General features: G+C 42.2%; 1 protein-coding gene and 1 pseudogene across 4 annotated transcripts in view; both read right to left on the minus strand.

Moving 5' to 3' along the window:
• Positions 1 to 6,773: 6,773 nt before the first annotated feature.
• LOC126235674 (UDP-glucosyltransferase 2-like) overlaps positions 6,774 to 23,347 on the minus strand; it is a 112,861-nt gene continuing 96,287 nt past the window's right edge. For 3 of the 4 annotated variants that reach the window (XM_049944400.1, XM_049944402.1, XM_049944401.1), the window contains 3 exons: positions 15,712 to 15,934; positions 14,319 to 14,538; positions 6,774 to 8,212 (listed from right to left, as the gene is read on the minus strand). In XM_049944400.1, the coding sequence (XP_049800357.1) occupies positions 7,927 to 8,212; positions 14,319 to 14,538; positions 15,712 to 15,934 (729 nt within the window). In that variant the 3' untranslated portion in view covers positions 6,774 to 7,926. The remainder of the gene's footprint in view (positions 8,213 to 14,318; positions 14,539 to 15,711; positions 15,935 to 23,347) is intronic. The other variant, XM_049944403.1, reaches the window with a different exon arrangement.
• Positions 16,534 to 16,651, minus strand: LOC126237575 (5S ribosomal RNA; annotated as a pseudogene).

Genomic DNA, 23,347 nt, shown 5'->3' on the forward strand with positions numbered 1-23,347 from the left:
TTTTTTGCAGTTTCTTCAGTTTTAATCTACAGTTCATAACCAATAGATTGTGGTCAGAGTCCACATCTGCCACTGGAAATGTCTTACAATTTAAAACCTGGTTCCTAAATCTCTGTCTTACCATTATATAATCTATCTGATACGTTCTAGTATCTCCAGGATTCTTCCATGTAGACAGCCTTCTTTTCTACCAGGCGGCTTCCTCTTTCATTTCTTAGCCCCAATCCATATTCACCTACTATGTTTCCTTCTCTCCATTTTCCTACTCCCGAATTCCAGTCATCCATGACTATTAAATTTTCGTCTCCCTTCACTACCTGAATAATTTCTTTTATCTCATCATACATTTCTTCAATTTCTTCATCATCCGCAGAGCTAGTTGGCATATAAACTTGTACTACTGTAGTAGGCATGGGCTTCGTGTCATATAGTAGACTAATCAAAACCAGGCATGTTGAAAGGCTAATGAAAACAACCGATGCTGAAAAGCATCTGATATTGTTCGAAATGAGTAATACTGCAGAGCTGGAGAGGGTATCTGCTACAAACTTGGAAGAAAATTATCTCATCTTAAACTCCTCTCAAGAAGGGTAACAAAGGAACAAGACTCACAAAACTATAATCATGTATCATTCCACTTCATCTGCAGCAAAACTATAGAACATAACGACCTACATGGGATAAAATTACTGTCACGAAAAAGTATGTATTTCGAAAACATCAACCACAAAAAAAAAATTCTCCCGCTTGTCACACTCCATGAATTAGGCCTTTGTTTTACACTTTCTAAAGTATTTTTATTCAGTATCACATTGATTTCTAGTAAAGATACTGCGTTTGTATAGAATATCTAACCAACTTTATCGTTGGCTCCAAAATTTGTTGTCGGGTATAGCACAGAACATTCGTCGAAGCCTTTTCATTCCACTACATACAATAAAATCAGTCCTTGCTGGTTTCATATGTAATTCTTAAGGATCGAGGGAAGGCAGACAATAATATGACAATTAAAATATTGGATTCCATCTGTACTCCGTGTGAAGCAAATGGTGTCTTCTAACACAATAAAACATAATTTCATTTATAACATAATTATGTTAGCAGAGAGGTGTAGGCCTAACTCTAAAAAGAAAGGACCTAACTATTCGAGGACGCTGTGAACTAGTAACCTTTTATCTTACAACGATATCAAAGACAATACATGAATGAAGCTAACTTCACAATGAGGCAAAGAAGATGCTCCAAAACCTATTTTAGCATTCTTCAGGCAATACTTTTCAAATAAAAAATATTATTAACCTAGATATGGTTGACGCCAAAAAGAACTCAATATAAATTTTAAGTGCTAGGGTAAGGACAAGAGAAAATCCTTATCTTTTGATTTGACAGGACACAGTTTCCTTTTGGTTTTTAATGCAGATTCTTTCAAAGAAAAGTTTACTTTTTAATTGCTGGTCTCACAAAAGATGTAGGAAAAGGCTGGTAGCTGATTTTATTATCTGGAATGATTAGTCTGCTAGTTATAAATAAGCCTTTACTATTTGTTGCTCAAATATAATACTGGGTTATAAAATGCACAATCAAATACACACTAATGACAGAAGCTGCAGCTCAGTATTGTGTCGAGAGTAATACACTCGAAAAAGGAAATCGCAACTAGTAATACTACTTAAATAATAAAGATTTGGACGAAGGTAAATTACTTGCTATTGTACGATTGAACATAAATTATACCAGAATGAAAAATGCTTCTATTAAAGCACAAAATGGTGGATTTGTCATGGGCAGAGTTAGGGATGTAAAAGAAGGGAGCGAGTTTTTCGAATTATCTCGTAACTTCAAAGACATTTAAATCAAACTATATTCACATATTCCGTGTTTTTTACTTGTTAGTAGAATTACCCATATCACATGATGTAATGCGTCCTTTAAAGTGAACTAAAGTAATCTTCCTAGGAATAAATCCACCCAACCCCCCAGGAATTTTATTCTGCCCCCCCGCCCCACAAAGAAAAGGCTTTTCTAGCTATTACATGTGTGCTCTTCAGCTATGTGGTATTATATAGTGTTTACTATGGCTGGCGAATGTTCTCGATTTTGGGAACAGAATCAGGGACTTTAAATTACAAATTGAAAGTGTAGGTTTGTCAACACTTTGTAGCTAAGAGAGGCCACTGCGCTGTGAACGTAGGGTTATCTCTTAAAAAAGAGCGAATATGTCAGGATGTTTTAATTTAAACGCCTTTGAAGCGAGCAGATAAGTTCAAAAGCGAGATCCCTCCTTTTACAGTCCTGAGTCTGCCCAAGACATATTTGCCATTTGTGTACTTCTTTTTTACTCTGGTTCCCAACTTTTACTCTATCAATACTCTGACATCAGACCGCCGTAGCTTGGCAACCTATGTAGACTTTTGTTGACTAGGATTTTTTTATTTCTTGCGAATCATGTTGCTTATACCGTGCCAACGGATAAAACTTCCACAAAACAACAGAGCGACCATTAATTATATGTATTTGTATACCTTCTTACGAAATTTTAACCAATCTGAACAAATCTGAAAGATGAAAGTGATGAGCAAAAAAATCATGAAAACGTTATTTGCATGTATAATCCGAATGAAGCTGGAGCTGCGAAAGCGTTTTCAATTTTATCGAAAGATGGCATTTTTATTTGTCTGAATCACTTTAAACCCTTTCTGCGCATTCTGTTAATATAAGAACGAATTTTACATGCTACATTTAGCTACAGCATAAGCCATCGTATCTCCCTAACGGATAAGGGTTATTTTTGAATTTTATCTACATTAGTGCAAAGTTTGAACCTGTAGCGTCTCCTGGCAAAACGCATATTGGATGTGGTAAAAAAGTAGAAAAGAACAATTGAACTGGATGATTGTAATTGCGTGGACTTTTTGTAATAAAGAGAAGCCATTTTGTGTCATGTTTTATACTTGTATAGAATTATGTGCCGATTTTTTTAAAGATAATATCTGTGTCGGCGAGTACTGAAACTGCTACAGACGATACTTATTAAATATCAAACAAAGATGAGAATATGTCACAACGAGTATAAATAGTAGTGACCGAGCATTAACTTCTCTGTCGTCTTCTTGGAGTTACGTGAGTAGGAATAGCCTGTGACGTTATATTGTATACTTGTGTAGCATTCTTTTGTCAAGATTGAGAGAAAGACGACATTAGGTATTGATTTGCAAAGGTGTGTAAGAATCTGTCAAAATGTTTTGACTAGAGTTATTTAGTGAAAACTTGCATTATGATTTTTAATAAGGTAGCCTGGTATTTTATCCCATCATTTTAAGACATTTTCAGCTATTGAAATATTATTCGTGGTGCAGAGCTGCGCTACGAACGAACGAGACGCTGCCGCGGCGCATTCAAACTGCATTTCATGAAACCAATCATACCACAAAGAAGCGGACAGGTAATAGTGAACCAAAATTATTTCTTTCAGCTTTCGGGATTGCAGGGCAGAGCAGCAGATTTTATGACGTGTTTTACAGGTGGACGCGGGCTGCGGATGATATCTCATGTTTCGTGTTAGTCGTGGTACTTACTGTTGTTTTATTGTTAACAAAAATCCAGTGCAAAATTTTGATGTTTTGAACAAACATTGCTTACTGTAACATCAGTATTGAAAACGAAGTAATTTTGAGTAACCTTTTCAATAACTGTAAAGTAAGGAAGATATGTTGAACTTTATAGCGAGTTAGAGTAACGAAACAATGTTCCTTCAATAGAAAGCCAGATCCAGAGTAATAAGAACATAATATATTCTGTTTTGTTGAAAATTAATGATCCGAAGAAAGTCCCAGCACAGCATCCCTAAAAGGTATTTCAGGGCTCTTTTCGTAGAAACATATTTTATATCATATGTTAGTTGTTACGCGAGCAATGACAAAGCAGAGAGCCGGCGAAAAACCGAACCGTATGACTTCAAAGTACAGAAGCGGCGCACTTCATAAACCTTCCAGAAAAATGAGTTTTTTTGCAGGCAATTGCACATAAATTCCGAACAGTGCACATACAAATGGAGCCATTAGCTGAGCATTTATTTCAGCCCAGTTGAGGTCATTTGTAAAAGAAATTAATCTATTAGCACAGTTGGTTTGGGCGCCAGAACCAGTTCGCCTTTCGAACCTTGCTTAATATACTGTAACACTGCTATTGTAAAGGTGCTCGATTGGATGTGTAAATGCCCTCTGGTTGAGGCTAAATCAAAAACCTTACCTCATTTTCCTAGCTCATGTAAGAATCGAGCATCAGGTGGCTGCCCCCTTGCCGCCAAAGCGCGATAACCTGCGGGGCCTTCTCAGACGTATTTGTACAGAGTGGAAGCGCTGTAACGATTAATTTTTAGGAAAGGTCTATTGAGAGGTAATATCATCTCTCAGATCAAAATGTCTGTCATCACGAGAGACTAAAGAAATTCAGTTTACACGAGTATGACAATAGTTCACTGAAGGATTGAAATATAAATTTTTTTGAAACTTCCTGGCACATTAAAACTGTGCATCGGACCGAGACTCGAACTCGAGACCTTTGCCTTCCGCGGGCAAGTGCTCTACCAACTGAGCTACCGAAGCACGACTCAGGCCCCGTTCTCACAGCTTTAATCCCGCCAGTACCTCGTCTCCTACCTTGCGAGGAAGTTTCATATCAGCGCACACTCCGCTCTAGAGTGAAAATTTCACTCTAGAAACAACCCCCGGGCTGTGGCTAAGCCATGTCTCCGCAATATCCTTTCTTCCAGGAGTGCTAGTTCTGCAAGGTTCGCAGGAGAGCTTCTGTGAAGTTTGGAAAGTAGGAGACGAGGAACTGGCGGAATTAAAGCTGTGAGGAGGGGACGTGAGTCCTGCTTGGGTAGCTCAGTTGGTAGAGGACGTGCCCGCGAATGGCAAAGGTCCCGAGTTCGAGTCTCGGTCAGGCACACAGTTTTAATCTGCCAGAATGTTTCATATCAGCGTACACTCCGGTGTAGAATGAAAACTTCATTTTATAAAATTATTTGGTTTCCCTATGAACTGATCACATAGATTAGAAAAAAAGTACTTCAGAAAGGTGAATATAGGTCTCGTTAGTGATAAAAAGAGAAATTGCACCATTCTATAGACAAGAAGTGTATACAGGGTGAGTCACCTAACGTTACCGCTGGATATATTTCGTAAACCACATCAAAATCTGACGAATCGATTCCACAGACCGAACGTGAGGAGAGGGGCCAGTGTAATTGGTTAATGCAAACCATAAAAAATGCACGGAAGTATGTTTTTTAACACAAACCTACGTTTTTTTTTTTAAATGGAACCCCGTTAGTTTTGTTAGCACATCTGAACATATAAACAAATACGTAATCAGTGCCGTTTGTTGCATTGTAAAATGTTAATTGCATCCGGGATATTGTAACCTAAAGTTGTCGCTTGAGTACCACTCCTCCGCTGTTCGATCGTGTGTATCGGAGAGCACCGAATTACAGAGGCATCCAAAGGAAACGGTGATGGACCTTAGGAACTGAAGAGACTGGAACAGCACATTACGTCCATATGCTAACACCTTTTTATTGGTCTTTTTCACTGACGCACATGTACATTACCATGAGGGGTGAGGTAAAGGTACACACGGGGTTTCCGTTTTCAATTACGAAGTGGAATAGAGTGTGTCCCACTGGAAACGCGTCGACGTATGTGGTATCAGCAATCCGCAATTAACACTAGGCTGACCCTTGACAGGCTGTTCGACGAGCGTTTCATAGGACGTGGAGGACGCATAAATTGGCCAGCCCGTTATCCTGATCTTACACCTCTGGACTTCTTTCTGTGGGGTACGTTAAAGGAGAATGTGTACCGTGATGTGCCTACAACCCCAGAGGATATGAAACAACGTATTGTGGCAGCCTGCGGCGACGTTACACCAGATGTACTGCGGCGTATACGACATTCATTATGCCAGAGATTGCAATTGTGTGCAGCAAATGATGGCCACCACATTGAATATCTATTGGCCTGACATGTCGGGACACACTCTATTCCACTCCGTAATTGAAAACGGAAACCACGTGTGTACCTTTACCTCACCCCTCATGGTAATGTACATGTGCGTCAGTGTAAAAGACCAATAAAAAGGTGTTAGCATGTCGACGTAATGTGCTGTTCCAGTCTCTTCAGTTCCTAAGGTCCATCACCGTTCCCTTTGGATGCCTACGTAATTCGGTGCTCTCCGAAACACACGATCGAACAGCGGAGGAGTGGTACTCAAGCGTCAACTTTAGGTTACAATATCTCTGGATGTAATTAACATTTTACAATGCAACAAACGGCACTGATTACGTATTTGTTTATATGTTCAGATGTGCTAACAAAACTAACGGGGTTCCATTTAAAAAAACGTAGGTTTGTGTTAAAAACATACTTCCGTGCATTTTTGTATGGTTTGTATTAACCAATTACACTAGCCCCTCTCCTCACGTGCGGTCTGTGGAATCGATTCGTCAGTATTTGATGTGGTTTACGAAATATATCCAGCGGTAATGTTAGGTGACTCACCCTGTATATCTCTTTCCATATAGTTACCTGAAAGTAAGGCAAAGATCTGACAAAATGGCTGTATTCAATCCATTTATTTTATAAAAAAAGCTTCCAGTTGTATAAGTAATTCAGTCATCTTTCAGAAGTATTGTATTATTGCTGTAACAGAACCTTAACTGTGTGAAGATCTGAAATTTCTTCTTATGCAGAGTCTTAAAGGTTGTGTATTTATAAAACGTGTACAGTTTAGTAACAAAGTAACTGTTAATTGTACCAGACATCTTTTTAGCAACTTCCTTTGTTATTTAAACAAGATGACTAGTGAAGCAACTTACACTCTACCAGAGAAAAATAAATAAATAGAAGTAAGTTAAGAATATTACAACATTGTACAGGTTTGAACGCTACTGAAAACACTGAAGACTAGACTGTTTTTCCAGTTGCGACTGGCGTCTGATTTTTGCACCACCGCTGTCTTAATTTAATGCTGCATAAATATCATAGTCCTTTATCAGTAGGCCTGTGCCTGTCAGAGACAGCAAAGGAACTGGAATAGCAGCTGAACGGAATGGAGAGTGTCTTGAAAGGAGGATATATGATGAACATCAACAACAGCAAAACGAGGATAATGGAAAGTAGTCGAATTAAAATCGGGTGATGCTGCGGGAATTAGATTTGGAAATGAGACGCTTAAAGTAGTAAATGAATTTTGCTATTTGGGGAGCAAAATAACTGATGATGCTCGAAGTAGAGAGGATATAAAATATAGACTGGCAAAGGCAAGGAAAGCGTTTCTGAGGAAGAGAAATTTGTTAACATCGAGTATGTATTTAAGTGTCAGGAAGTCGTTTCTGAAAGTATTTGTATGGAGTGTAGCCATGTATGGAAGTGAAACGTGGACGATAAATAGTTAGACAAGAAGAGAATAGAAGCTTTCGAAATGTGGTGCTACAGAAGAATGCTGAAGATTAGATGGGTAGATCACATAACTAATGATGAAGTATTGAATAGAATTGGAGAGAAGAGACGTTTGTGGCACAAATTGACTACAATAAGGGATCGGTTGGTAGGGCATGTTCTGAGGCATCAAGGGATCACCAATTTAGTACTGGAGGGCAGCGTAGAGGGAGACCAAGAGATGAATACGCTAAGCAGATTTAGAAGGATGTAGGTTGCAGTAGGTACTGGGAGATTAAGAAGCTTGCACAGGATACAGTAGCATGGAGAGCTGCATCAAACCAGTCTCAGAACTGAAGACCACAACAACAACATGCCTATGATATGACGCATGTAACGATTTCACTCTCCAAACGTCTTGAAATGGTCGGAAATGTAGTAAGGTTGGCTAAGATTCAGTGACTGCTTAAACGTTGTCTTGAGAACATCAGTGTTTCTTCTGTTTCTGGTTCGGTTTGCTGCCTTTGAAGAAGGAAAGTATCCACCGTGAGACGGAGTAGACGACGTAGAGTGTGAGAGCAGAGGCCGCCAGAACGTAAGCGACGACGTCGAGCAGCAGCAGCTGCCACCAGTGCAGGTCGAGGGCGGCGCTCCGCAGGTGAGGGGCACCCCTGTGGCGGATCACGTACTCGATCCACCACACGGCCCTCTCCAGCGAGTCCGCTTTGTGCTCGCGGAACACATCCGACAGCTTCTTCATATTATTTTTGTACCTGTGGAGATAATACACAATGGCTGATTTAAAGAAAATACCTGCTCAAAAACAACATGATTCTAAATTGCTAACTACGCCAAAATCGAAAACAGTAGATGGAAAATAGAAGAACATACGATCATTGACCAGTGCAGTAGTTTTCGACCGAGAACTTTCAGACTGGTTCGATGCGGTCCGCCATGACTTACCCTTCTGCGCCAGTCTGCTCTTCGACGAGTGGCACTTACAAATGGTTCAAATGGCTCTGCGCACTATGGGACTGAACATATGAGGTCATCAGTCCCTGATACTTAGAGCTAGTTAAAGCCGTCGGCACACGGACCGTGCATCCGAACGTTGAGCGTGCCCAGTTTCTGACGTCATAGCGTGGAATAGCACGTTCGGGAGTCTTTCCGAACGTGCAGAGCAATACCTGGCATGTCAGATATTCTGAGCGTGCGTCTGAGCGTTGACCAATGAGATGGCACAGCGCCACCTACGTCACACGCACGCCGTCTCCCTCCAGTACAGAGTTGTGAGGCGCCATATTGGCATTCATTTCAAGCTTATATGTATATGTGCCGTTTCTGAGCACCAGCAAATTCAGAATCACTGGCAAACCCGTTGTTAACTGTGTGATTCATTCCAATAAAATAACGAGAAACATCATATTCGTGGCAAAAGAATTATTGTAACTTGCGTATTATGAGAGTAGGCTATTTGAAGGCAGCGACACAGAAGATCCACCGAAAACGCATTCTTCTTGGCACAATTTGTTATAATTAAATTTCAATTAGTAACATATCTACGATAAGGTTTTGTGCAACGGGTAACACACTTTGATTACTCGTAATGTGGGCGTTGCTGTTCTAGCGTAATGATTAGCGTCATTGTCTTGTATTGATTTGAAAGTGGGGGCGGAGGTTCGCGTCTTGACACTCTTAAATTTTATTTCCTAACATTCGTGTTTTTATTAGGTTCTGACACTTCATTATTAATTTAATATAAGTATATACTATAATATTTGATGTTATGTTAATATAAGTTCACCTTTTTTTGAGGGGTGACTTTGTTAGATTGGCTTAATCTACAGGAGAGCTTGCGTTACTTGTACAAAGATATTTTGCTCCTTTTTCTTTTACGCCTTGTAATTCACATGTTGCAAAGATTCTGCTACTGGGTAGGAACAGTGATTAAGTAACACTGACCTTGGGGTTTTACTAAAATGTGGGAATGATGAATAATGTTTATCTCATGCGGAGACGTATTCCAAATTTGTACCGCACTGTTTGTAATGGAACTTTTATATGTCTCTGTCATTACTGATTGGACATGGTACTTTCCTTTTCGTGGACGATGAAGGAAATGTGCGTTTTAATAGAGCTAACGTGGGAATTTTACGCGCGCCCGTTGAGTAAATAGTGTGATTTACGAACTAGAAACATCCGTCAACTGCTGCTGGAGTGCGTTGCGATCGCGTATACCACGTTGGGGCCCACGTACCGTATGCACAAGTCGCATCGTTCCTGAGCGTTCAGCAGTACGTTGAACTTGGCACGCTCAACGTTAACGTTCGACAGCACGGTCCGTGTGCCAACGGCTTAAACCTAAGGACATCACACACATCCATGCCTGAGGCAGGATTCGAACCTGCGACCGTAGCAGCAGCGCGGTTCCGGACTGAAGCGCCTAGAACCGTTCGGCCACCGCTGCCGGCTAGCACTTACACCCAACGCCCTAAGTTATTTGTTGGATATGTTTCGATCTCTTTCTGTCTCTACAGCTTTTACTCCTTCCAGTACCGGAAAAGGTAACCTGTCCTAGAGACCTGACCCATCTTCTTGTCAGCGTTTTCCACATACCCCTTTTTTCGTGGAACTTGCGGAGGGTGTCCTCGTTTATATTATCACTTAATTTTCAGATTTCTTCTAGAGTGTCAAAAAATGTTTCAAATGGCTCTGAGCACTATGGGACTTAACATCTGTGGTCATCAGTCCCCTAGAACTTAGAACTACAAAAACCTAACTAACCTAAGGACATCACACACATCCATGCCCGAGGCAGGATTCGATCCTGCGACCGTAGCGGTCACGCGGTTCCAGACTGTAGCGCCTAGAACCGCACGGCCATCTAGAGTATCACATCTCCTGAGTTTCACTGCTCTTCCTCTTCTTTTATGGCTTTATCACAGTCCATGATTCACTTATCTACATTGCTGAGCTCCATGGGCACATTCTCGGAAATATCTTCCTCAGATTAGGGTACTTTTTGAACACTACCCTGAAGAAAGAACCGCAGCACCCTCAAGGACAAGGCCAATATATTGTAAAGTACTGTGACAGGTAGGTCATTATTGTAGCAGTATACCATAACTAATTCAGCCCAAATGAAACACACGTCACAGAAACGGGTGCCTCAACAGTCACATCAATACAAATGTATCGCCTGCTGGCAGTAGCGCACACGTGTATTCTGACAGGCAAATAATCAAAAAGATGTTGAATGCGATCGAGTAATACCTTGTATCAAACACCTTCAACAATTTGCTGCACTTCGGCCATGGTTCTTTCGGACTCTGCAGAGCGGGTAGGTTCCCACTAGTCAGCGTCCAGTTGGTGAGATCTGGTGTTGTTGTTGACGAGCGTGGATGCACAGTATGAGGGGCGCGTTGCAAAACAGCAACTGTTCGTAGAAACGATTATTGCATTGTCTAGCCGCAAATAGCACCTATCCAATGTACCGGGTTCTGGTTAATTTATTCTGCATAAATACACTACTGGCCATTACAATTGCTACACCACGAAGATGACGCGCTACAGACGCGAAATTTAAGCGACAGGAGAACATGCTGTGATATGCAAATGATTAGCCTTTCAGGGCATTCACACAAGGTTGGCGCTGGTGGCGACACCTACAACGTGCATACATAACGAAAGTTTGCAACCGATTTCTCATACACAAACAGCAGTTGACCGGGCGTTGCCTTGTGAAACGTTGTTGTGATGCCTCGTGTAAGGAGGAGAAATGCGCACCGTCACGTTTCTGACTTTGATAAGGGTCGGATTGTAACCTATCGCGATTGTGGTTTATCGTATAGCGACATTGCTGCTCGCGTTGGTCGCGATCCAATGACTGATGGAACCGGTGGGTTCAGGATGGTAATACGGAACGCAGTGCTGGATCCCAACGGCCTCCTATCACTAGCACTCGAGATGACAGGCATCTTATCCGCATGGCTCTAACTGATCGTGCAGCCACGTCTTGATCCCTGAGTCAACAGATGGGGACGTTGCAAGACAACAACCATCTGCACGAACAGTTAGACGACGTTTGCAGCAGCATGGACTATCAGCTCGGAGACCATTGCTGTGGTTACCCTTGACGCTGCATCACAGACAGGAGCGCCTGCTATGGTGTACTCAACGACGAACCTGGGTGCACTAATTGCAAAACTTCATTTTTTCGGATGAATCCTGGCTCTGTTTACAGCTTCATGATGGTCGGATCCGTGTTTGGCGACATCGCGGTGAACGCACATTGGAAGCGTGTATGCGTCATCGACATATTGGTGTATCCCCCGGCGTGATGGTATGGGGTGCCATTGGTTACACGTCTCGGTCATCTCTTGTTCGCATTGACGGCACTTTGAACAGTGGACGTTACATTTCAGATGTGTTACGACCCGTGCATCTACCCTTCATTGGATCCCTGCGAAACCCTACATTTCAGCAGGATAATGCACGACCGCATGTTGCAGGTCCTGTACGGACCTTTCTGGATATAGAAAATGTTCGACAGCTGCCCTGGCCAGCACATTCTCCAGATCTCTCACCAATTGAAAACATCTGGTCAATGGTGGCCGAGCAACTGGCTCGTCACAATACGCCAGTCACTACTCTTCATGAACTGTGGTATAGTGTTGAAGCTGCATGGGCAGCTGTACCTATACACGCCATCGAAGCTCTGACTCAATGCCCAGGCGTATCAAGGCCGTTATTACGGCCAGAGGTTGTTGTTCTGGGTACTGATTTCTCAGGATCTATGCACCCAAATTGCGTGAAAATGTAAACAAATGGCTCTGAGCACTATGGGACTTAACATCTGAGGTCATCAGTCCCCTAGAACTTAGAACTACTTAAACCTAACTAACCTAAGGACATCACAAACATCCATCCCCGAGGCAGGATTTGAACCTGCGACCGTAGCGATCGCGCGGTTCCAGACTGAAGCGCCTAGAACCGCTCGGCCACACTGTCCGGCGAAAATGTAATCACATGTCAGTTCTAGTATAATATTTTTGTTCAATGAATATCCGTTTATCATCTGCATTTCTTCTTGGTGGTGTAGCAATTTTAATGGCCAGTAGTGTAACAAATGTGACCACCAGTTGAAACTGATGCTCCCCCCCCCCCCACCAACCCACCCCCGCAACCCCCCCCAACCCCCACCCCCCATACACACACACCTTAATGCCTTGGATGGGATCTGTGTGTCGCGAGCGAATGCTCTCCGGAATAGCCTGCTCACGTCCATCACTCCATACAAAAACTACCGTATCAACTCGTATCACTGAAGACAACAGAGTCTCATTCTACTCTCCAGACGACGCTTTCAACCGTTTGGTGGTATCGCGGTGTCAGTATAGCCTGACCACACGTGCACGAGATCTTAGTACTGCTGAAAGCAGATTCCCAGTTGTTCTGGGTGAAACATCAGGTGCCATATGTGCCCTGATTTAATCCCTGGTAGATGTTCGGTCGGCTGCTGATGCCCCCACAACGCATCTATCTTGATGTGCATCCGTACAATGCTAACAGCCTAGTCTACAAGTGTGAGAGCGTTCCATACACCACTGTTGAAGGCAGCAACACAACACCAATATATTGTGGTCGTACGCACAAAATGGTTACTTTTACGTGGAAAAACGGCAGGTATCTAATTATTATGTATGAATTTTAGAATGACAATCTGTATGTCTTACCTACGTTCGCTACTTTTCTAGGTGTTGAGAATTAGTTTAGATTTGCACAAATTTTGTTCGTTACTATGAAATAAAACATTTTCTAGAGGACTTCGTGTGTGGAGCTAATTTCTATTTGGATTTCTGTAAGGTGATACTGAAATAACTGTTTTCTCTGACCTCTACAGCACTGCATGGAGTATTAACTGAGGAACAGTTAGAAGCTCTTATTAGTGAGATCAGTGCGGAATTGACTAGTAAGATGACGAATTCTCATTTTGACTGAAGATTGTCCTGCCGGGTTGGATGAAACAGATCGATAAACAATAAGAACGTTAAAATGTGGTTCCAGTAGCTAGGAGAACAGGACTTCCTTGTTCAGTGAATTCCTCCATTAGTGAAGTAGTAGCTGATGCAGATAATGTGAATAAAAAGGCAACAAGAGCTGTATTGCAACCAATTTCAAATATTAGGTCTTACAAAGTTGGACAAATGCCAAAATTTGTTGAGTGAAGGAATTCCTCAAAATGCAGGAAACCTGGCTGCAATTACAAGATATGAGAGACATTGGATGGATATGGAATGTATTTATGTACTATACAAAATATTATTTTTAACATTATCGCAAAACGTAAAGGTTTATTTACTGGCAGTAGCAAATTATTACTTGCCAGAAATTGTGTGATTGTTACTGTCATGCGTTTATGAAGATATTTGAGAACCTTAACGAAGATCTGTATTGGAATTCCTACACTTCAAAAATATCAAATTAAGAATCCTATTTTCTGTGTGGATTAGCATGCACAGGTTACTATTTCAAATGAAAAATACGTATTGCTGGATAAAATATTTTCATCGAAGAAGCGGAAAAGCAAATACAAAATAAAAACTAGTACGTTTTCATGATGACTGAAACTTGAGGTCCATATAAGTGAACCTCCATTTATACCTTATCAAATCATAAAAAATTTTCATTTGCATCTATGACAAGTTTGTTTATTAGTGTGCTCCAAAATATGAAAAGAAAAATTGCTGCCATTTTTTTTCCTCGGGATCGGTGAGATTAAGCATTATTATTCACGAGTTTAGATGTGATGAACAGTGTGTCACATCGTTGAAATAACATATGTGACAGTATATTGCCTTGGAGCCGTGAGTAACTTACTTTGATTCCTCCAAAACGGTTCGTACGGCGGCCAGCAGGTTGTCCTTAGTGAGGTCGGGGTAGTCCAGCCTGACTCCAATCTCCGCCTGCGAAATCTTGGCGGCGTTGAACGGCTGGTCGGCGAAGAAAGGTATGACCACAAGTGGAACAGCGTGGTACGTAGCCTCATTCATGCTCTGAAGACCTCCTTGCGTTATGAAGAGGCGGACGTTTGGATGAGCTACGGGCAAAGAACGCCATGCTGGACTGTGACATGGTGTGGAACTCCACGTGCATACAAAGAACTTCGACTACTATACGAGGATAAATGATACATTTGAAACTGTTTTAGAACCGACTAAATTTCGAACCCTATCATACATTTAGATATAGACCTTTGTTTTCGTTGAATTACCTTCACTTCGATGTGAAAAGGATGTAAGCACATAATTGTACGGGAAGATTTTGCTGCGCCCTCGTAATGCAGTATCTTTCGCATTGCATAACAACGGCTTGCCATCATAGTCCTTCCCGAAAATAATCCATCGTAATCCATATCTCGCTTAACTCTGATTGTGTAGGCACGTATTTGTTTACTGCACTACAGTGTTACGCTGGGTGGAACATTTTCCCTCCTGTGGAAAGGAGGGAAATCACCTTTGTTCTATCGGAAGGGACTATCTTCGAGCTCCCCTGACGTATTGAAAACATTGAGAAATAAATGTTACAAGTTTTATCTAGATCTTAATACAGTAGACCAAGTGCGATTTCCACTGACATTTACAAATGAGTTCTTCATATTTATAAAATGAAGGTACGTACCATAAAAGATATTTTCGTTTAAGAAGTGTTTAATCTGTGTCTTCTATTATCTGTGTGATAAACTCGTACAGCTGTAACAATCGTTTATCTGCAGCTGTCATACAAACGACAGTTAACGATTCAGTATAGATGAGTCAGCAAAACCAAGGCTATCCTAGAACCGAATAGGAGGGCTGTGTCACAAAGTGTTACCTACATTTTTCAAGACTAGTTTCGGGATGGTTTCTTCGAAAAGATTTCAGCTAGACAGATCGACAGCTGATTCTTTATCAATACTTCTCGCTAGAAAAGGAAGAAGGCCGTGTGAACTAGAGCGGTCTTCAACCAGTGAATTGGCATTTGAGAGGCGTGAGTTTCAGATCCCGTTCGGACATCCAGATACAGGAGTTCGCTGATTTTCCAATTACAATTCACTTGAAAACCGGATTGACTCCCTACAGAAGGACACAATCCATTAACTTCATATCCTTATTCTGTCCAATCTTCTATTCCATGTGTAATGACCTTTTCGCCAAAGGAATGTAAAACACTAACCCTCTTCGACTGGTAACTATTTTTAAATTTTGATGTAACTAGCCGGATGAAATCTCACCCAGCACGGATTGTTGCGGCATCCACTTGCTGACCATCACGTTCTCCGGCTGTGAAGGCAGTGTGTCGTTCTCCCACTTCCAGAGGACGCGTTGCGGCAGCTGTCTGAACGCCTCCAGAAAAGCCTGGAACTTCTCCCGGGGCAGTGCGTTGCTCCGGACGTTGGATCCGAGACTGACGTAGATGACGCCGTGTTCGGCTCCGTCTATGAATTTCTGTAGGTTCTACAATATAGAAGATTAAGTTGGTATGAAACGGGCAACTGCTTGCAACAAAATTTTATTTATTTTTTATTCTACTTCATATCTGACATTTGTGCTATAAATCATGTAGCTATCAACATTCACCCACTAGCATTTCAGTGGGAGATAGTTGTGTGTTATGGCAGGAGTAAGAGCGAAAAATGTCTTCTGGCAGCGGCCCGAAACTCGGCAACGGCAGGAATGTTTTGGTTTATCGTTCCACAATATTCGTGTTTAGTGTGGTCTGGATTCCATTACCGTCAATGGAAGAGGGAAACTATGATTTCAAGGGAGATGTATTCAACACCATGATGGGCCTCAGGAACCCTGGCGCCTACCGCCCAACAGGACAGACACGCTGAGGTGACGAAAGTCATGAGGTACTCCGCCTTCAGGCCACGAGTGGCCTACCGGGACCATCCGACCGCCGTGTCATCCTCAGGGGTGGATGCGGATAGGAGGGGCGTGGGGTCAGCACACCGCTCTCCCAATTGTCATGATGGTATTCTTGACCGAAGCCGCTACTAATCGGTCGAGTAGCTCCTCAATTGGCATCACGAGGCTGAATGCACCCCGAAAAATGGCAACAGCGCATGGCGGCCTGGATGGTGACCCATCCAAGTGCCGACCACGCCCGACAGCGCTTAACTTCGGTGATCTCACGGGAACCGGTGTATCCACTGCGGCATGGCCGTTGCGCGAAAGTCATGGGGTACCTCCTAATATTGTGTCAGACCGCCTTTTGCCCAGCGCAGGGCAGAAACCCGATGTGACATCGACTCAACAAGTCCTTGCAAGTCCCCTGCAGAAATATCGAGCCACGCTGCCTCTAGAGCCGTGGTGTACAACTGCGAAAGTGCAGGATTTTGCTTACGAACTGACCTCACGCTTATGTTCCATAAATTTTCAATTAGATTCTTGTCTGGCGATCTGGGTGGTCAAATCATTCAATCAAATTGCCCAGAGTATTCTTAGAACTAATGGTGAACTATAGTGGCCCGTTGACATTACGTAGGTGTTAGGAAATATGAACTCCACGTATGGGTGAAATTGGTCTCCAAGTAGTCGGACACAAACATTTCCAGTCAATGATCGGTTCCTTTGGGCCAGAGGACCCATTCCGTACCATGTAAACACAGCCACATCGTGCTGGAGGTACCACCAGCTTGCACAGTGCCTAGTTAATATGCTGATTTCCGTCGTGTGGCCAGGATCACTCAGTAGCAGCCGACCGAGACAGACGCAGCAACAGGGAAGTAACCGCATTTGTGTCCTTTACGAGTTACTAACCAGGAGCGAATTTTATTACATCATGCTGTAGTAGTTTAGTTTCTTGAGTTTCTGAGTGTAAATTTAACATCTAATAGCCACAGTTCTCGCGTTTTAATTTGAGTCGGAAAGTAAACCGATTTTGTGACATATTACAAGTTCCTAATCAGAGAAAAATTATTTAGCCTCACCTGAGTGCTTCGGTAGTTAGGTTTTGGAATATCTGCGTATTACAGTTCGTGCGTTTTCGTCAGGGTCTACAGTAGAGTTGCCCAGCACCTGCCGATAGTCCGTTTATCCGCATAGCTTAGTTTTCCACGGTCTTTAGTATGGAAAGGGACAGCGATTGTTGTGTACGGATGCAATCCGAGTTGGTGACACTTCGCTCTCAGCTTCAGGCTGTGTTGGCTTCTGTTACACAGCTTGAGGCTGCAGTGGATGGGCACCACTGTTGTGGGCCAGCCGTAGGGATCCAACGGACGTCCAGCTCGTCAGAGTCCTCCGATCGGTCCTCACCGGTGGCCAACCCAGTTACTGCTCGCACTGAGGCTGACCCCTCACCTGTGGTCAAGCGGGAGGTCGCCCCCGGGGTGAAGCAGGTGACTAAAGACTTCCCAGGTGGGCCTCCCCAGTTGTCTGACAAACAAGTTCCAGGTGCTGTGGCTGACACTGTCGCTGAGCCAGATGCTGTCGCCTGTCCTGTTTCAGAGGAGACCACTCAGCCTGCAAGATCCGAGCAATCGCAGTGGGTGGGATTATTGGTAGTTGGGAGCTCCAACGTTAAGCGCGTTATGGGGCCTCTCAGGGACTTGGCTGACAAGAAGGGTAAGAAAACCAATGAGCACTCCGTGTCCATACCGGGTGGAGTCATTCCAGATGTGTAAAGGATCCTCCCGGATGACATGAAGAGCATAGGGTGCAGCCAACTGCAGGTGGTTGCACACGTCGGTGCCAATGATGTGTGTCACTTTGGATCAGAAGAAATTCTCTCTGGTTTCGAGCGGCTAACAGAAGTGGTAAAGGCTGCCAGTCTTTCTTGCAAGATGAAAGCAGAGCTGACCATTTGTAGCATAGTCGACAGAACGGACTGCGGACCCCTGGTACAGAGCCGAGTGGAGGGTGTGAATCAGAGGCTCAAACAAGCTAAGGTCAACTCAGTGCCAGAAGGGTTGAAGCCTTTGCTGCTGCCAGAAGTAGCAGCTGTGTGTACTTATTTTCGCACTCTGAGTTCTCCAAAACATATACAATTTACGTTTTTTTCCTAGTATACTGTATACACACATCAAATAAAAATTCATGTCAACTGATCCTTTCGTCTCCTCTTGGTAGAACAGAATAACAATAAATGAAAAACACAATACTGTGTATGTTCTACTGGATTAAGACCAGATCATCATGAGCAGTTACAAAAGAAAAAAGCTGTAAAGTAAATAAATATAAAAGGGAGCAAACCAGGAAAAGCATTCACACTAACACACGAAACGAAGTGCCTATATAACATTTTACGTTAAGTTACCAATCCCAGTACAATAAATTAGTAATCAACAACACTACTAGAGACAAGTCTGAAGAGGTGCTACACGTGGCAAGTGCTACAAAACAGACTAAAAGCTGAAACTGACAATTCTGACAACAGAATGTATGGAGTACATGGTGTGCCGTGTCCAGAACTATTGACCACGCTGCCAACATCTGAACTATTATTCTACGTTGGCCATGCTCCCTATCGATGGTGCTTCTATCTGACTGAGAGAAGGGTTGATCTGCACGAGTGCAGGGTGGAAATGGGGTGACAATGATGGCGAGTTAGAATGAATACTGCGAGTAAGCTGACTGTGAAGGAAAACCCGACATGGATCGACGGTGTGTTTACTTGACTGTGCTAAGCAGAAGTGGCTGGTCTGCCGCACGGAGGATGGTTTAAATGGCTCTGAGCAGTATGGGACTTAACATCTGAGGTCATCAGTCCCCTAGAACTTAGAACTACTTAAACCCAACTAACCTAAGGACATCACACACATCCATGCCCGAGGGAGGATTCGAACCTGCGACCGTAGCGGTCGCACGGTTCCAGACTGAAGCGCCTAGAACCGCTCGGCCACTCTGACTGGCCGCACCGTGGACTGTCAATGTTTATGCTTGGCATGAATGTACTGTGCACTTATCGAATGTAAACAAGCCGGATGCGTATAAATTGTGTGTCGCCACTGTTTGAAACATTCAGTTCCTTGAGGTACTGTGTGCTGATAGCTGTGTCATTAGTTAATCATTTACTTGATCACAAAACCGTTTGTATATATTTAATACGCTACAGAAGTTCCAGAGATACAAAAATTTCGTAAAGTATTTGCCTCATTTAAACTACTCAGTGGTATATCTGCCTTCTGTGTGTGAGATTGGATATAGACATTTCATTAAAAGGTGCACAGTGTATGCTTTCTCATTTCATAGTTCATTACACTCTTGTGCAGGGTGCATGCAACAGAAAAACCTTTTAGTGCTTGTTTCTAACAAGGTTTGTTTCAGATACACTATGAAATATTGTACTCTATCTTTAATATGAGGGAACTCGAAGGTTGATGATATAAATAGTGGATATAATGACACAACGCTTCAAATCCAAACAAACTGCTCAAAAAGGGAAGGACTCACTCAAAATATTACTTTTATGTACACTAGAGGATGCTGTACCAAGCCATTTACATTGTTTATTTGCGAGTTAAGTAAAGTCTGAAGAGCTGTGTACAACTTACTTGACCAATCTTGAGAGTTTTCTTACTTCTGAATTCCTGTACAGAATAATAGTCATGGCTCAGCTCCATTAATTTGCCAATTGTTTGGATCCTATATAAAGTTTAGGAGAACTTATTGAATATAGTACAGGTTGTAAATTTGTTTAAACTGTGGGGATGTTAATACATGTGGGAATGTAAATGTAGCACAATCGACTGTGTGCATACTTTCTTTGCCAGTGGCTCTGGAAAATTCTGGACTAGTGGTAGCAGAGTGTGGTTTCAATCAATAGACCTCTAGGTTATGTGACCAGCAGGTTTCCACCACTGTGTACTCTCAGGAAAATCACAACAATGATAACAATAGGTTGTACCGAGCTCTTTATGCTTTACTTACAAATAAACATTCGAAATGGCTTGGTATATCATCCACTAGTCAACACAAAAGTAATATTTGGAATGATTCCTTCCCTTTTTGAGTAGCTTGTTTGGATTTGAAGCGTTGTGTCATTATATCCAGTATTTATATCATCAATCTTCGAGTTCCTTCATATTACAGATAGAGTACAAAATCTCGTAGTGTACTCGAAATAGGCCAGTGTTAGAAATAAATACTACAAGGTTTAACTGTTGCATGCACTCCTCACAAGATTGTCATGAACTAAGAAATGAGAACTCATATACCTTGCACCTCGTATTGAAATATCTGTATCCAATATCATACACGGATGGCACATATACCAATGAGTAGTTTAAATCAGGCAAATACTTCTGTTTTAAAGTGTGTTTACAAATTGTTTTATCTCTATAGCTCCCGTCGCATGTGAAATATAGAGAAACGGTTTTGTAAATGAAATGACATAAGAATGGCAAATCATGAAATAGAGGCACAGCTATCAGTAGAAAGTACCTCAAGGAACTGAATGTCTGAGGAACTGATGTCTGATACAGTGGCGACACACAATTTCTAAGCATCCGGCTTGCTTACATTCCGTAAGTGCATACTGCATTCATGCCAAACGCACACAATGACAGACCACAGTAACTTTTGCCTAGGCACAGTCAAGCATTCCTTCACAGTCAGCGACAACTTTCGGTTTACTCTCAGTATTCATTCCAACCCGCCATCGGTGTCCTACCCCCTCCCCCGCCCCCTTCCCCCTCTTCCTGCACTGCGCTCATGTAGATAAATCCTTCCTTTTGTCAGAGAGGTCACAAGCAGCGTGGAGCGGGAGCATGGCCAACATAGAAAAACAGTTCAGGTGCTTCCAACCTATGACACAGTGCCAAATACGGCACAATATGCAATAATAGTACAATAAATAAATTCTGGAAAATGGAAGACAAGTATCAAAGAGAGTGAGAAATAATGGAAACCTGAGGGGATTGAGCGAAGTTCAGAAGAGTAAGTATTGCACTGCGTTTGGTCATTTAATAATAAATCGGGATTGTGAGCCAGATGTTTTTCGATTTCCAGGACTTCCAGCAGGTTGTGTTTTTGGCCTTTGTTTCCTAAGTGAAGGAAATGGGCTGTAGCTGTGGCTGACGATCAGTACGCGCTCAGACAGTGTGGAATCTAGCTACATTTATGTTCACGCAGTGTAGATATTATGTCTCTGTCTCACTGACCAGTATAAAACTTATCACTATCAGGACAAGTAATTTTGTATTCCCCACTGTTGGATAGTAACTGGGCCTTATCTTTACTATTGAAAAGACGCTGGGCTTTGATGTTCCTCACGTAGTAGGAATTGCTATAGTTGCTGGATTTCTGCGCTTTTGCTATACGCTCTGATACTTATTCTAGGTATGATATTGTACACCACTTCCTGTAGACAGTGAAAGGAGCAGAAGAAGCAGCATAGAGGAAGGGCATGTTTTTAAATGTTTGTTTCCTATGCAAGATGTGGAAAATCAGCAAAGGACTGTAACCACTGGTTGAGGCAAAAAAAAAAATTTATAGCGTCAAACTCTGCTTTGAAATCTTCTACGAACATGCGGAGAGATGTGAGACCGCGCACCACTGATTGGTAAGCTACTTTTTGAGTAACTGGGTGTTGGTATCTGTGTCTGTAAATGTCGTTTTCTATAAATTGGGAAACAATGGGTTTCTGTACTGATGTCAATGGTTGGATCTAAGACGTTTATGTTTTTATTACCAATTTTCGTTTTGCACTAAGTATTTTGTATTGACTGTTTAAGTTACGAAAAAAATGAGTTGAGCTGTTTTGTGGTGACTGTCCACGCGTACATTTCATCGTCTACGTATCTGAATAAGTATGTAATATTTGCACTCGAAACTGTTTCAACTAAATTTTTTCCAAAGTGGTCCATCAATGTTGTTGTTGTTGTGGTCTTCAGTCCTGATGCAGCTCTCCATGCTACTCTATCCTGTGCAAGCTTCTTCATCTCCCAGTAACTACTGCAGCCTACATCCCTCTGAATATGCTTAGTGTATTCATCTCTTGGTCTCCCTCTACGATTTTTACCCTCCACGCTGCCCGCCAATACTAAATTGCTGATCCCTCGATGTCTCAGAACATGTCCTACAAACCGATCCCTTCTTCTAGTCAAGTTGTGCCACAAGCTCCTCTTCTCCCCAATTCTATTCAATACCTCCTAATTAGTTATGTGATCTACCCACCTTATCTTCAGCATTCTTCTGTAGCACCACATTTCGAAAGCTACTATTCTCTTCTTGTCTAAACTATTTATCGTCCACGTTTCACTTCCACACATGGCTACACTCCATACAAATACTTTCAGAAACGACTTCCTGACACTTAAATCTATACTCTATGTTAACAAATTTCTATTCTTCAGAAACGCTTTCCTTGCCACTGCCAGTCAATGTTTTATATCCTCTCTACTTCGACCATCATCAATTATTTTGCTCCCCAAATAGCAAAACTCCTTTACTACTTTAAGTGTCTCATTCCCTAATCTAATTCCCTCAGCATCAGCCGACTTAATTAGACTACATTCCATTATCCTCGTTTTGCTCTTGTTGATGTTCATCTTATATCCTCCTTGCGAGACACTGTCCATTCCGTTCAACTGCTCTTCCAAATCCTTTGCTGTCTCTGACAGAATTACAATGTCATCGGCGAACCTCAAAGTTTTTATTTCTTCTCCATGGATTTTAATTCCGACTCCATACTTTTCTTTTGTTTCCTTTACTGCTTGCTCAATATACAGATTGAATAACATCTGGGATAGACTACAACCCTGTCTCACTCCCTTCCCAACCACTGCTTCCCTTTCATACCCCTCGACTCTTATAACTGCCATCTGCTTTCTGTACAAATTGTAAATAGCCTTTCGCTCCCTGTATTTTACCCATGCCACCTTCAGAATTTGAAACAGAGTATTCCAATCAACATTGACAAAAGCT

The sequence above is a fragment of the Schistocerca nitens genome, chromosome 2 (genome assembly GCF_023898315.1).
Source record: "Schistocerca nitens isolate TAMUIC-IGC-003100 chromosome 2, iqSchNite1.1, whole genome shotgun sequence".
Classification (NCBI taxonomy): domain Eukaryota; kingdom Metazoa; phylum Arthropoda; class Insecta; order Orthoptera; family Acrididae; genus Schistocerca; species Schistocerca nitens.